Below are 15,376 nucleotides of genomic sequence, written 5' to 3' on the forward strand. Positions count from 1 at the left end.
GCGGCTAGTGGTCAGGCAGCACCGTCACTTTTTCACTGCCCCGCTTCCCCCCGGGTCGAGGCCACCGCGGCAGCACTTCTTCTCGCCGCATTGGGACTAGCTGCCCGAGCGGGGGTGGGCCCGGCGGCGGGCCACCGGGTTGGAGGCGGAGCCGCCGGCGGCGGCGGGGCACCGGGATGGGGGCGGCCCCGGGGCGTTCCCGGGCGGGGCTAAGGGCGGAGCTTGGGCGCGGCTCGGCGCGGGGGCGCCCGCTCGCACCAGAGCGCGAGTGGCGGTGGAGGCGGCGGCGGCGGTCCCGGCGCGGCCTCGCTCCCAGCGCGGCGGCGGCCACAGGTCCTCGGGGCATGCGGCGGCGGTAGGACGCGCGGCGGCAATGGGCGGCCGGGGGCTGCCGGTGCCGCTGGCGCTGGTGCTGCCGCTGCTGCTGGGGCTACCGGCGGCGGGGCGCGCCGCCTCTAAGGCGCTGGTGTGCCAGGAGATCACCGTGCCGATGTGCAAGGGCATCGGCTACAACCTCACCTACATGCCCAACCAGTTCAACCACGACACACAGGATGAGGCCGGGCTGGAGGTGCACCAGTTCTGGCCGCTGGTGGAGATTCAGTGCTCCCCGGACCTGCGCTTCTTCCTCTGCAGCATGTATACCCCCATCTGCCTGCCCGACTACACCAAGCCGCTGCCCCCGTGTCGCTCCGTCTGCGAGCGGGCCAAGGCCGGCTGTTCGCCCATCATGCAGCAGTACGGCTTCGCCTGGCCCGAGAGGATGAGCTGCGACAGGCTGCCGGTGCTGGGGGACACCGAGGTGCTCTGCATGGGATACAACCGCACGGAAGTCACCACCCTGCCGCCTTTCTTCGGGAAACCCACACGCCCGGCCAAGGACGCAGCCAAAAACCTGACGCCACTCGATGGGCAGCGCCCCTCAGGACTGGACTGTGGCCGGACTTGCAAGTGCAAAGCGCCCCTGATCCCCATCTCCAAGGAATCCCATCCGCTGTACAACCGCATCAGGACTGGGCAGGTACCCAACTGTGCCATCCCCTGCTACCAGCCCTACTTTACTCAAGATGAGAAGACCTTTGCTACCTTTTGGATTGGTCTCTGGTCTATCCTCTGCTTCCTCTCCACCTCAACCACTGTGGCCACCTTCCTCATCGACATGGAGCGCTTCAAGTACCCTGAGCGCCCCATCATCTTTCTCTCCGCTTGCTATCTGTTTGTCTCCATGGGCTACATTGTGCGGTTGGTGGCAGGCCATGCCAACGTGGCTTGCAACTCAGAACACCACCACATCCACTATGAGACCACAGGCCCTGCCCTCTGCACCATAGTTTTTCTTCTCCTCTACTTCTTTGGCATGGCCAGCTCCATCTGGTGGGTCATCCTGTCCCTCACCTGGTTTCTGGCTGCTGGTATGAAGTGGGGCAATGAGGCCATTGCTAGCTATGCTCAGTACTTCCACTTGGCTGCCTGGCTCATCCCCAGTGCCAAATCCATTGCTGTACTGGCGCTCAGTTCTGTGGATGGTGACCCAGTGGCTGGGGTTTGCTATGTGGGCAACCAGAGCCTGGAGAACCTGAGGGGCTTTGTGCTGGCACCACTTGTGGTTTATCTCTTCACTGGCAGCCTCTTTCTGCTGGCTGGCTTCATCTCGCTCTTTCGCATTCGCAGTGTGATCAAGCAGGGCGGCACCAAGACTGACAAGCTGGAGAAGCTCATGATCCGCATTGGCATCTTCACTGTGCTCTACACTGTGCCTGCCACCATCGTTATCGCCTGCTACATCTACGAGCAGCACAACCGGGAGGCATGGGAGCAGGCGCAGAACTGTTCCTGCCCAGGGGACTCCCACCACCCCAAGCCCGACTATGCTGTCTTCATGCTCAAGTACTTCATGTGCCTTGTGGTGGGCATCACTTCTGGTGTCTGGATCTGGTCTGGCAAGACACTTGAGTCCTGGAGACGCTTCACAGCCCACTGCTGCCGGGCCAGGAAACCTGCAGGTGCCTCTATGTATGGTGAGGCCAGCCCAGCACTGGCGGGCAGGATGGTGCTGCCCAGCATGGCCTCCTACCACAAGCAGGTCCCACTGTCCCATGTGTGACCAGAGGGAACCTCAGTGACCCCAGCCACAGGGAGGATAGGGTTGCAAAGACCCTGGGCCATGGAAGGGGGGTTGGCCACTGAGTCATCCCCAGCATCCTCAGCTCCACCATGGCGGTGCTACCTGGGACCAAGGTTGTGCACCTGTGGGGCACAGGGCAGCCACAGCTCCAGGCAAGGCAGGGAGACATGCTGCCAGCAATGCAGGGCTAGAGGGAAAGGGAGGCCTGGAGCCTGATGCCACCATGTATGCCCCATTTGGGTTCCCGTGCCCTGGTTGAGGTCCTGATTTGCCTCTATTTGCAGGCCAGTCAGGTGGCAGATAGCCTTCAAGTGCTGATTTGTGTTCTACAGTGAGCCTCTGGGTAGGGCTTACTGGTGCTGGGTTGAAGGGGTGAGTTGCAGCAGGTAGGGTGGGTGGTGGCACCTGCACCCAGACACTCAGCAGAGACCAGGGGAGAATGTGAGTGGGCTGGAAAGAGCTGGCAGTGGGGGCTGCATTTCTGTTGCACCGCACCAAGGGCTTCCCAGGCAGAATGATGCTCCTAGGGCTGCTGGGTCCCAACTGTCTGCAGCATGGGCAAGGACCAGATGGTGACCCTGGAGGTCCTGTCTCATCAGGGCAAGTACATGCTGGCTGTCCCTGAGTCTGGTGCTGGGGGGGCTCAGCTCTGTGGCACCAACTCCCAGGTTCAACCCACTGCTCTGCAGTGTGTAGCCAGCTCTGCTGCCTGGAGAGCAACTTGTTCTGGAGAGCTGAGGGGATGCTTGAGTGACAAGGCTGCCATCCCAGCACAGGGTTTGCAAGGAGCCCAGGGTACTGTTTGCTCTGGCACTGAGAGCAGCCTCCTTCTGAGGTGCCCTGTGCTTTGAGAAGGGGTTGGTGCTGCTCTGTGCTTCTCACCTCTGTAGCAGGATGAGTTTTTTTGCGTCTCCCTCGTGCCTTGCAGGTTATCCTGGGTGAGATAGGCAGCCCCAGCATCCTGCCTGCCAGCGACACAAGACACAGCAGCTGAATGTGGCAGCACCAACCCTAAAAGGGTGTTTGCACTTCTGTAGTGGGTAATGTGAGCATGGGGATGGGGGTGAGCCAGGCAGCAGTCTGCAGTCCCTGGGGAGCAGCTGGGTTTTTCCAGTGAGCAGCTTTACTACTTCTTGCTGCTTCTTTCCTGGAGACAGTGCCAGGTTTGAGAATGAGCAGTTAATTTAGGAAAACTCAGCAGAGCACTTATACTCCCTTTCCTCCAGCTTCCAAAAGCCTTCTCCACTTCCCCAGGTCAGACAGCAGCACAGCACTGACAGAAGTGGTGCCTGGCATTAAGTGGTGGTGATGGCTGTGTTTCAATAAGTAGAGTGATGGCAGGAGGGCCCTGTTGTTATCCTCACCAAATGCAGTGAGGGCCAGTGGCTCCAGCTGCGACACAGCTGGCGAGTGACAGCTGCCTCTGGCTTCATCTCACTTGTGACAGCACCTGGGGGTTTAATTTTTTTTTTCTTCCCTGTCCTACGTGGCAATCATTTATGTTCCCACCTACCCATTGCTCAAGGTCTTTTTGCCCTCCTGCAAGTGTGGCAACATGACCTGGCTGCTGCTTGAGCACTGGAGAGCAATTGCTGGGTTTGCTCCCACTGGACTGCAAGGATTCGAGGTTGTTCTCAACACCTTTGGACCACTTCAGTCAAGAAGGTTTCCACTTCATTTTAAAACCAAAGCCTGGGAAGTGACGGGACATTCAAGTGGCATATCTACTGATAAAGGTACTGCCAAGGTACCACGAGTGTCTCTGGTGCACTGTGGCCAGCAGAGCTAGTGGCGCAAAGACTGAGGGCTCACAGGGATTTCTTTGCTGCACATATCAGCACTCTTGCGACAGAGTGCTCGCTCCCTCCTGCATGCTGCAGCACTTCATTGTGGACAGAATTGCACCATGGTGTGTTACAAACTGTAAATAGTTGTATTATAGCCTGCTTTGTACATACAGAAGTTGTAGTGACCTTTGATACGGGTTTGAGGCAGGTGTGTTCTCATCAGTGAGGCAGGTAAGGTGCAGTGACGCTGTGGGTAGTCTCATGTTGTAATCCAGGGCATTAAATGACTCCAAGCTGCTCCAATCCATGCCTTGCTGGACTCTTCTCTCTTACAGTGCCTTTTGTAGATACAGATAAACTCACATCATGCAATAGAATGAAGAAAACCATGTCAAAGTTGGTATGTTGTTGCATTTTTTTCTCCAAAGTGCAACTGCCTGTAAAGTTGTTTGTTTGGGTTTTTTTTAAGAAAAAAGAACTGCACCATGAGCTAGAAGCTTGCCCCCTGCAAAACACAAGAGCATTACAGCTTTGATCTAAGGGTAGGTTCATACAATCAACTTCTGTCTGAGCCTGGCTTCTCAGCAACAAGTGCTCTGTCTGCTGTAGCCAATTTACGTGTTGGGTTTTGTCTCTTACATTACGGATGCTGTTCAATGTTGTTTAAATAACTGTACTATATTTTGTGAAAAGATGAAGAAATTTTATTCAAAGAGAAGTATTGAGATCAGTTATTTATGAGGACAAAAAAAAAGGCAAATGATGACAATTACAAAAGTGCGTGCTGTTTTCTTTGCTTCTGTTAGAATATTAATTGCTATGAAAACTTAACTGTGGGGGGAACAGGGAGGCCTGTGGTGGAGGGTCGTGCAGGGCCCCTCTCCCTGGGAAGCATGGGGGCGCAGGTAAGACAGCCATCCTTGCATGGTACAGGAGTAGTGTGCTATGTGTGCACGAACCCCACGCAGCGCTGCTCTCAGCACGGGGCATGTCACTCACCTGTGCCCTCAGTGCTTGTATGCTGTGCCCCAGCCTGGGGGTCACAGCCTGGCCCTGTACTCCACAGCGGTCAGTCCTTGGGGGCTGCCTCAGCGTCTCGCTGCTGCCTGTGACATTTTCTTGACAGGCCAAGGTCACACCTCGCTGGTAGAAGAGGGTTAACTACCAGCTTTTATTGGTGTGCTGCACTTTGCACACTATCAGTCCTTTGCCCTGCACTGAGATCAGACTCTGAAGTGGTGCCCTTTGATACTTGTCAGGCCATGCAGATGACGGCTCTCAGCCAAACAGGAGCTGTGCTCTGATTTGAGTGTCCATGTTGCCATCTGCTGTGTGCTCTCATGTTGGGAGGAGCACTTTAGGAAGAACAAGGGGTTAAAGGCTGGCTCCCTGGTGACTAATGGTGTAAGATTTTGCTATCTAGTTAGGTGTGTAGGCACACATCAGGTCCCACTAGATAGGATCTCTTACCTGGAAGCAGCATTCCAGCACCTAGTAATAAACCCAGCAGCCACACTGACTCACCCAGTTCCTCAGTGCCTGGTGATCTGCCTCCCCCCTGCTCAAGTACAGGCAATTCATGCTGTCAGACACAGGGCAGCCGTTCTGGAGTGTGGAGAAGACATGCACCATTTCAGCAGGCAGTTCTTATAGGGGAGCTGTGGATACTCCCTACCTGCCTCCGGAAGTAACTCCCCACACTTCGCTAGTAACCTTGTCATCCTCCCTAAGCAGGAAGTCACTGTGTCCTCAGCTCCTCAGTAAACAGGAGTCTGGCAGAACTGCCATCCACCACCTACTGTTTCCAAGCAGGGGAAGGGCCATTAATGTAGGCAGCTGTTTGCAAATCACCTGCAGGACCATTCCTGTGAGCACATGTATGCACACAGACAGAGCCCAGCCTAATGCTTGTACTGCTGTGTCAGTTGTGCTCTCCGTATCCCATTTGGTCAACTTAAGCCATCCTTGAGGCTGTTAACTGGCAGCTTTGGGCTTTTGCTGTTTGCTTAACAGTGCCCAAGTAGCACAATTTCAGTGTGAGTGGCATAGGGAATGTCAGTGTCTAACAGCACAGGGACCATGCAGCTTTTCAAATAATTTGTAATGTCACAGAGTAAAAGCCAAAGTACTAGTTTCATCAGAAAAAAACCAACACACAGCAAACTAGAACAAACAGCCTACCTTTTCTACAAAAGCAGCCTGAGGCTGTTCTAACCCTGTGACAAAGAGAGTCCACATTCAGCTTTCTTGAGCTAAACATTTGGGGTTGGTGGCAGGGGGGAGGCATTATTAAGTGCACTACAAATCACTTTGGACGCACCTTGCAGTTCACTGTAGATGGTCAAGCAACTTCCTTGGTGCAAATGTTTTCCCAGATAACATTACAGAAAGTCAGTCCTGCATAACAGTACTGTAAGTGTCCTGTGGGAAATCCAGTGCAGGCCAGGGGCAGCAGCTGCCTGGCCTCAAACACACCAGCTCACCCTGCCCCATGCACACCTTGCCAACACCCTGTGCAAGCTCTTGCCTCAATTGCTCTTCTGCTTGCTTATGTTATGCTTGGTGCCTATACTCTTATCCAAAAGCGATGGTCTTGACATTTATTCCATCCCTCAAGTGCTTGTCCTCTTAATTGCCAAACCCACACTGAAGCAGTTCTTGTAAAATTCCCTTAGAAACAGAATACACAGTTCCCTGTACACAAGGGGAAAGGGCTGCTGAAGCCCAAGGCCATCATGTTAAGCTCACAAACACATCCATAACTTCCTGCCCCTGCTTACCATTGATACATGATGTGCATATTACTCTTGCTGGGCTGCAACATAGCTATTGTCTCTGCAGATGGTGTTATGGTGTTTACTGTTAAAAGGGGAGTGCTGTCCTGGAACTGGATGCAGGTAGAGGTCACCTCAACACAGATTAAATATTATTCAGCTGTTAAGAGAAACAAGGTACACTGACCCTGTAGCTAGTTGCTCTTCCCTGGGAGCACAGGCAGGCAACAATCTCTGCAACTTGAATATTCCAGGACTGTAATTTCCCTTCTGCCTTTTTGAGAAAAGTGTTGCCAACAAATCAACAGTGAAAATGACAGTGTATCGCTCCCCCACCCGTTTGTCTTCCAGCAGAACCACCCAAACCCAATTCCTTCTGACACAAGCACTGCTCAGCCCTTCAAAAGGGAGCTGTATGTTCACTTTTGTGTACCTAGGACATGCACTAACTGCATGGGTCAGGACCTAACTCTTTAAGGGGGACCAGAATGTTAAATGTTAAACAAAATTGCTATTTTTCCTCTCTTAAGATGCTGAGTTGTAGTTGAGCCCCGTTTAGCGTCAGCTAAACAGATCAAAATCCCATTGACAATGTGCTCTGGGCTATGCTACAGTAAAACTAAACCCAGCTACGGTTCAAGGCAAAATTAAGTTGGGAGCAGCAGTCTCCTGCAGGATATATTGCAGAAGCAGCTGTCAGCTCAAGCTGTCATTCGCTGCCATCCAGAGCAGCAGGAAAAGCCTCACTCTCATTTGGCAAAAAAGATAAATGACTGCCCCAAGTTTCTGCTGAGCACCTCGCTGCTGAATGTGCAGAAGCTGTGTGCCAGCCCTCAGCAAAGTTGCATCCAGACCGATCCCACAAAGTTAAAGGCATCTGGCAGTGCTAAGGAAAGAAAAGCTCGTTAGCAATTAGGTCACAAGTCAATCCAGGAGCTGGTCACTTGTAGTTTCCAATTTAGTGCCTCTCAAGAGAAGACTGAAACATCAAATCACCTCCAGGGAGACTGGCCCTACTTAAAGGCCATTTAAGTGCAAAGAAACTGGGAATAGTTACTTGAGCAGCCCAAGTCAAATTCTAAATCCAAACAACATGTGGGAACAGCCAGGCAGCTGCACAAGACTCTGCCCTGCCTTCAGCTGAAGCAGGCTGCCAGGGCCTTGCCCCACATTGCCAACCAGGCAGCTCGTAGTTGCCACATGACCTCTGCTGCTGGCTCCCCAGACATTCACAAGTCACTGTGATAAAGTGAAGGCAAGGAGCTAGTACAAGGAATGGAAGGGCTTTAAGGCTTACCACTGGGGTTTTTTCTTTTCTTCTCTTTTTTTCATGCTTGAGAGAAACAGCACAGCACCAAATACTTGTGAGGGGGGAATGAAATTGGACAGCTATACACAACACACATTTCACCTTTAGCTTTAATTAAAATAGAGTTTATTAGCTTTTCTTTTAATAGAAACATGAGAAAGGAAAACCACCTGAAGATGTAGTGTTATTTTCAAAACTGAATTGTGATCAATACCTGAAATGCCAAGTTCCATGGGTTTGGGAGCCAAGGGCTGGCATGTTTGCATACCACAAAAGGCTATATGCATCATTTTGAGAGCTGAGTGCAGCCAAACTGATGATTGCACTCAGACAGCCCCACTCTCAAAGGCACATGGACTTGCTGTTCAGTGTAAGTTTCTGGGCCTTGGCTGGAAGAGGAAGTGCACAGAACCCATGCCTTTCCGAGGGAGATCTGCTCCTAGGACAAACCGCCTAGAATCTATTTGGATCCAAGAAGGGAAGATACTACAAAAGACTTGTAACAGGAAGAGTCTAATAATACTTATCCTGTTTAGAGTTTAGTTCCAGAGTCTGAAAGTAAGCTCCATTCCAAAGTCTCAGAAAAACCCAAACCTCTAGAGCAGTTGCACAAGATAAAATTCACTTTGAAACCCAACAAAACTAAAAAAAATGATCTTTATAGAAAGTTTTTTGATAATTCTCAAATGAATACAATTATTTTTCAACCTACCACGTTAGGTAGTCAAAGATTCTCAAACTCATTACTGTCTCATTATGAATGTAAATCCCTCCCAGGAAACAAAAACCTGAGGAGAGCCAAATGGATGCACAATATCAGCTTTAGGAACTCCACTGTATATAGCACAAGAGATCTGCAGTAGAACTCAGACAAGCGGTGCTGCATACACACCATTCACCACTGGATTGCTACACTGTTTGGGATGGTGATGATGTTTCCAGACTAACTTTCCCATTCAATGCCTCAGAAAAATATACAGATTGCATCTCTTCCAGAGCAATGTAAGTATTAGAAAATGAGAGAAGCACCATAATTCACAAGAAATGCAGCATGGACCCTATACATTTTGACAATACATAAAACCGTATCTCTGCCTGCAGTCAAAACATTCAGTCTTCTGACAATCTCTACTAGAGTGAAGTTGTGGGTGCAGAGTTGGAATTCCTTCCTGCTAGGCAGTTTCTTGGTTATGAACAGATCACCAATAATAGCAGCTTTTAGTAGCCAAACCAGGGAAAAGCTGTCAACATGTGTTTATGCTACTGTTTTCAGCTCCAGAGTGGCTTTATACTTTAAGAGTCCCGTGTTTTGTTTTGGTTTTGTTAACACTGCATCGACCTGAAATACAATTGCAGCAAGACTCTGGATGACAGGGGAGAGGAGGGAAGAACGTCTTAACTATACTCATGTGGTTAGTGTTTAAATTCTAAAATTTAAAACTACTTTTATTATTCAAAACCTCAAGAGTTCACAGCTATAGGCCTACATAGTAAGCAAACATCTGTGGGGGAGAGAAGGAGAAAAGTCTGTTTTTGCACCTCTGGATACATTAGAAGGAGGAGAAAGTTGATTTGACAAAGGTCTTGTCTCTTGCACCGAGTATGCTCCTCAAGCTCCGGGCTCCATTGGCTAAGTTTTCCCTCCTCTCCTCTTGCTGGAAGACACCATCACCGCTGGCCTGTGTGCATGGAGTGGTGGTATTCCTCCAACTCATCTGGATGCTGGTTTCTGGTGCTGCACCTTTCTCTCTCCTCAGGAGAGTATGGCATTAGAACGGCGGATACCCACTAAGTTATCAGCGCTGAAAGATCGTCTCATAGCAGCTTTTGACAAGTCTTTGTATTTATCTTCGCACAGCCGGGAGATAGCCTGCACACCGCGGGCAGATACAAAATGGAAAGTACGCATTAGGGAAGTCTGAACCTTGCAAGGGAGGTTTGGCAAATCTAACACCATACAGCAGGCACTCTGCAGCAGTGACACTATTGCTTTTTCACCTAGAATAAGAGGAAATAACTACTTTGGAGGGAAAATATTAAAAGGGTCTGTCCCCATACCAGCAAGAACCCTATCCATCAGAAAGTTAAAGGTGAGCTGTTTCCATATCCAAGGACTCTCATTCTTTTATCAGTCTCGCTGTCTAATGGAAAACTTGGATCCATTTCAGACATAGGAGTTTGTGCAAGTTATGCTCAAAATTGCACCTAGTAGCTAGTTCCGCTGCATGCAATAGCACAAAAATTTTATTTGAAACGTGCAAAGATGCACACAGTCATTTCTGAGAGAGAAAAAGTTCAAACTGAAAAGGTCTCTGCAATCCCTTAGGCACCCTGCCCTTGGCCACTCAGTGCAAGTGAGCCTAAGAAATGAAGTTCTACTAGGATGTCTGTTAGGAGTTCTCTGTGCTCTCAGCCCCAACATGCTCTTCCTGGGATCAGGCTCCTGAATAAGTCTGAGAAGGGAGGTCAGCCCACTGCTTGATGGCATGGCAATGGCCATGGCACTCTAATACAGTTATTAAATATCAGTACATGTGAACAACTTAGTATTTAACTGCTTTTTCACCCAATTATTGGCTTGCCTCTGCTAGCTAGTCAAGCAGCTTTTATTCTGGTGCAGCTATTCTAGTAACAAGCCTAATTATTTAAATCCAAATAACACAATGTTGTCCAGAAAACAGTGTGTCCTCCCCTGTGTAAGGACCATTTCTGACTGGAGCCTTCAGGCATTATCAATACAAACAAACAAGGATACCCGTAATGAAAGACTGAACTGAATTTCAGTCCTGAACATTAACTTCCATTAATAATTCACCACCTATCTCCAGATGAACTTTTAGTCCTGCAATCAGCTACAAGCCTACGCCTTCCCTTTAAGGCTGCACCTATTCAGCACAGCCCTGTGTTCTGGAAGTTCAAAAGGTGAAAAGCACTCCAAATGTGAATAACCATCTAAGTATATTTTAAAATAATTATTTACATTTATTTCTGCTGACCTTCCGGAGGCATGCATTTGGCTCAAGAGTGGCATTCTTTGACACTGGCAGCATGAGCTTCCAGTGCAAGACCAGACAGACTCGCCATCCTGTTTTAATGCTAGCACCTCAATCATAAAGCGACCTGTGTTGACACATCTAGCCACAGTCACCCATATGGTATAAATCAGTTTTCAGTTCCTGGAATACTAATTCATTGCTCCACACAGGCTTCTGTCAACTGCTTGTGTGCTTCTAGCCAAAAGGTCCAATTAAAAAAAATAGCAAATGGTTTAAATATTTATTACATTTTAGCATTAAACCCCAGAATGCCCAGAATATATGCATTATTAAATGCATTATGCCAAATCAGAAACTGCACTGAACAGTACTCTGGTTTTAAGTACCAAGCCCCCACATGCTAGCAAAGACAAAAAAAACCCAGGCTCATAATCTGTAAATCATCCACTTATGCCTGGGCACTGAGCAGTTCAGTAAACAGTTTCCTGTGGAATATGAACTGCCCTGCAATCACATTTACAATTAGTGACAGTGTTAGCTTAAAGTGCAAGAAGAAAGGGTATGACAAACAAAGCAGAAGAGTTGCACTGCTTAACTTTAAAGGAATTCATGAGCATGCCATACCTATCATTTGAAATGAGCAGGAGGATCACACTGATTCGCAAAGCTCAGACACTTCTGGCAGTGATAAAATAAAAAAGCCTGGCACTGGGCAGAATTATTGGGGGTGGACAACAGAACAATCTAAGCCAAGTATACTGTAGCACATCCCTCTTTGAAAGGGCCTACGGTATCCGTGTACACAGGGCCTGTGGTAATGCCTTTGTTGAAAGGTCAACAGAACAACATGCAGAGTCATCAATTAAATCTGGACAGATGAAAGGTTACATTGATCCAACACAAAATTTTGCCTGGGAATCCATGTAGTTTAGGTCTTTTTGAAATCCCTTAGACATCTCCAGCAACTAGTAAAACTGACTCCACAAAAGTTCCACTTTTTAAAAACTATGCCTTCACACCAAAGACAACCACAGGCACTCACAGATGGGCAGCCTTTCCCATTGAGCAGAAGGAGCAAGGACTCCTCTGGACATTCTGGACTCCTAAGAAGTGACTAATAGAAGAGAATAGATATGTATAGATATAGACAATATATAATAGAATAGAATAATCCAAAAGTTTATCTTAAAGCAATGCGTCTTTGGAAAGGTGAGGTTCTAAAAGTTGTGAACACAAACATTATTTCTGAAGCAGTCCCCAGACAAATGGTTTATTAAACCATGAGAGCAGTAAGAGTCCTCCTCTAAATCTAAAAGCAGCTGTGCAGTGGGATGCAGTGGGAAACCTTCAGGTGGTAGCATTTAGAAAATCTGAGTGTGACTGTCTCTAGGTGGTTGGAATACAGACTATGACCAGAGAAGGACAGACAATCCGTTACATTAATCCTTTCAATCTTAAGTAGCCTAATTGAGCTACGGTTCCCAAAATAATATCCATTTTATTTTGCAATCTGCTAGACTTCCATAATCTGTCCTTTCTCTTCCTCAGAATGCTACCTTAGCTTATGTGCGGCTTTAGAAGTGCTAACTGTAGTTATAAAGGGGTTAAATTTGCCTTTAAGACACCAGTGTAATAACTTTCCAGTTGTTCTAACTGCCACTTACGATTAGCAACAGATGCTCCTGCTACACATACAGATAGCGTTCCCTACTCAGCCAGTCTCAGACCATTACCTCCAGTTTCTGTGCTCTCTCTTTACTGAGAGGCTCCAGCAGAAAGCTCAGGTTATTGTCATCTGCTAGGGAGCGAAGATCAAAGTAGTATTTGGCGTAAACACTGGCAGGAACATTGATATTAAACTGCAATAGCTCCAAGAAGTGTCTTTCCATCTCATTCCTAGGAGGCATAAGGGACAGAAGACAAAGGAAAAAAAGATTATATTAGCTGGCTGAAAACACTGAAGAGACTTCAATCTTGTTTTTAAACCCAGCAACTTTGAAATAGTCATCAAGAGCTTTGCATTATTAGTTTTGAGAGACAGGTCATTCATTTGTGCTCAAAACAAGGTGCAGCTTTTGAGTCTTGGCACCTCCAGCTCAGAGAGAAAGGTAGTGCCCTGTCATGCACTCGCTTGGCTGACCGGGGAGGTTCATTCTTCGGAGTTCCATTAGTGCAGCTGTACAATTCATGCACCATTCTCACTCTTGTACGGCCCCACACTATAGTGATCAGATGAAAGGAATGATGTATGCTGTTTATTAGCTCTGAAGAACTTGCAGACATTTTCACCAGGCTGATAACAGGAAGGGGGTTTATTGAAGTAGAGGCGGACTAACAAAAGGAGTAGGCAGATCACCACGGCAACAAATGGATCTATGAAGAGCTGCTGCTATTATCTCACAGAAAAAAGGCTCTTGAAGCAACATGGATTCATCTCCAATAAATAAATAAATAAGCAGCATTAGGTGGGAGAAGGAATTTTCTCCTCAATAGCATTAGGCAGGATAACAAAGTACTATGTCAAAGGGCACTGTCCAGTTTTTACACACTGGGCAAAATATTTGGAGGAAAGTGAGGAGAGTGCCATGACATGAAAAAAGCTGCTTCTGCTACTGTACCATGGTCAGCTAAATCAGAGATATTCTACAGAAGTAAACCAATGTTGTACAAATGATCCTAAAAGAAACCACTGGTACCCAGAACAAGCAATTCAGTTCAACACTGAATGATTGTTCGTACTGGTAGTACACCAGCAGCCATACGGGTCAACTGTAAATATACTAGAAGGTAAGTTGCACAATTCAGTTCCAAGGCTGTTCTTGCTTTTGGCAAGGTTTTAAAAATGGATGTTTTGCCTATCAGAGGGGGAGGAATGAATTAAGGATTCATCCAGGTTGTGTCCTGTACTGGATGGTGGGTCCCAATATGAATAGTGGCTTTGTGCTTGCTTCTAGCATAGTGGACTTGAGTATCATTGAACCTAGTGCCAAAATTAATTTCCTGTTCATATGGTCATAAGCCTATAGAAATGTAAATCAGATAATGTTTTGATGATCAGCTGATCAGAGCTTGATTTACCCTTTGAATAAACGTCCTTTTTGTACTCACTAGGCTAATACATTTTAATTGTGTAAAAATACAATTCTTCATTGGATTAACAAGTCAGTTAACAGTGGTTGAAAACCCGAAAAGGACAATGCCCATGCGTCTTCTGTGTCTTATTTACAAATAGATGTAGCCAAAAGAATGAACAGCATGTGTCCCCCTACAAGCAATCATAGTGAGATCAGCAGCTGCACAGCTGATTTATTAGCAATTATGGCTTCACACTCAAAGCAAGTTTTGACAAAGGACAACTTCCCCTTCCTTATATCCACTCCCCGCTTCCCCCCAGTAGAAATCAGTAAAACAAAAAACTCTGCTACCCAAAAGCAAAAAAATCCTTTTAGTAAAACATCCACTTTTGCTTTGGTCAAATGAGAAAGGGCTTGTGAAAAAGAAAGTAAGATGAATGCTTTACCTTTGCTGAGCAGGAAAAGAATAAGGCAAACAAACTCATACGCTAGTTGCAAAACTTGAATCTCGTATCTTAATAAACTTTAACCCACCAGCAGTTTCTGTGAGAGCTACAGAGCAGCAAGGTGGGGATGCCAAACAAGCACTAAAGAGAGCGTTTGGTGGGGACAAGGTGCACCTACACTGCCTTCAGAAAAAGTGCCTGGCTTGTACACATCCATCCACGTGCACACACAGATTTGCAAACTGGGTGAACTGACCCTGGTATAAAACCTTTTGGGGTATAATTCTCATTTTTGACTTGCAGTGGCTCAACAAGAGTATCCATCAGGTTAGGGATATCATTCAAAATATGGGCCAAGAAGCAGATGCACCAAACGTTCCCAAACCAAACTTGGCACCAGTCCAGATAGGCCTTTACTGTGCACAGGAATGGCCCACCCAAGGAGTATACCTGGTTGAGTCTCGCCAAGCAGTCTTTAGCCGGGCAACTACTGCAGGGTTGGGTGAACTTTTTGGGAGCATCAGCAGCCATCTCCAATATTAGAATGCAACTATGCCTGAAATCCTCTGCCAATTGCTTTCTCCCAGTACTGCTTGTATTCGGAATACTTGTCATCAAGTAAATGGTTTGAAAAATATTGGAATTACTAAAATTCACAATTAACCACAGTACCAACTATTAATTGAAAGCAGACTTATAAGCTTAAAACTCAGGTTTGCTGACTATTTTAAGTAGTTTTCCAAGGTCCTCGTTACAGTGATGTTATCCAACACAGGAGTGGTGAAGGCTGCCAAACTGCAGCAGGGTGAGGCCTGGGATGGAGACTCCTGCACCACTGTCAGACAGGGGTTGTACATTTTCTGCC

General features: G+C 47.6%; 2 protein-coding genes across 2 annotated transcripts in view; one reads left to right on the forward strand and one right to left on the reverse strand.

Annotated features, from left to right (window-relative positions):
* The first annotated feature begins 280 nt into the window (after positions 1-280).
* Positions 281-2,527, forward strand: FZD5 (frizzled class receptor 5). Its single transcript, XM_009899082.2, has one exon. The coding sequence runs from the start codon at positions 374-376 to the stop codon at positions 2,102-2,104; it is 1,731 nt and encodes a 576-aa protein (XP_009897384.2). The 5' UTR covers positions 281-373; the 3' UTR covers positions 2,105-2,527.
* Positions 2,528-8,100: 5,573 nt separating this feature from the next.
* The window catches only part of CCNYL1 (cyclin Y like 1), a 30,746-nt gene continuing 23,470 nt past the window's right edge, over positions 8,101-15,376 (reverse strand). Inside the window, exons 9-10 of the mRNA XM_054173029.1 lie at positions 12,725-12,887; positions 8,101-9,865 (exon numbers count right to left, since the gene is read on the reverse strand). Coding sequence (XP_054029004.1) covers positions 9,749-9,865; positions 12,725-12,887 — 280 coding nt within the window. The 3' untranslated portion in view covers positions 8,101-9,748. The remainder of the gene's footprint in view (positions 9,866-12,724; positions 12,888-15,376) is intronic.

The sequence above is a fragment of the Dryobates pubescens genome, chromosome 2, assembly GCF_014839835.1.
Source record: "Dryobates pubescens isolate bDryPub1 chromosome 2, bDryPub1.pri, whole genome shotgun sequence".
Lineage (NCBI taxonomy): Eukaryota > Metazoa > Chordata > Aves > Piciformes > Picidae > Dryobates > Dryobates pubescens.

What these genes read in the sequence shown, in the direction of transcription:
- FZD5 (XM_009899082.2), top strand. Translation starts at nt 374, where the DNA reads ATGGGCGGCCGGGGGCTGCCGGTGCCGCTGGCGCTGGTGCTGCCGCTG.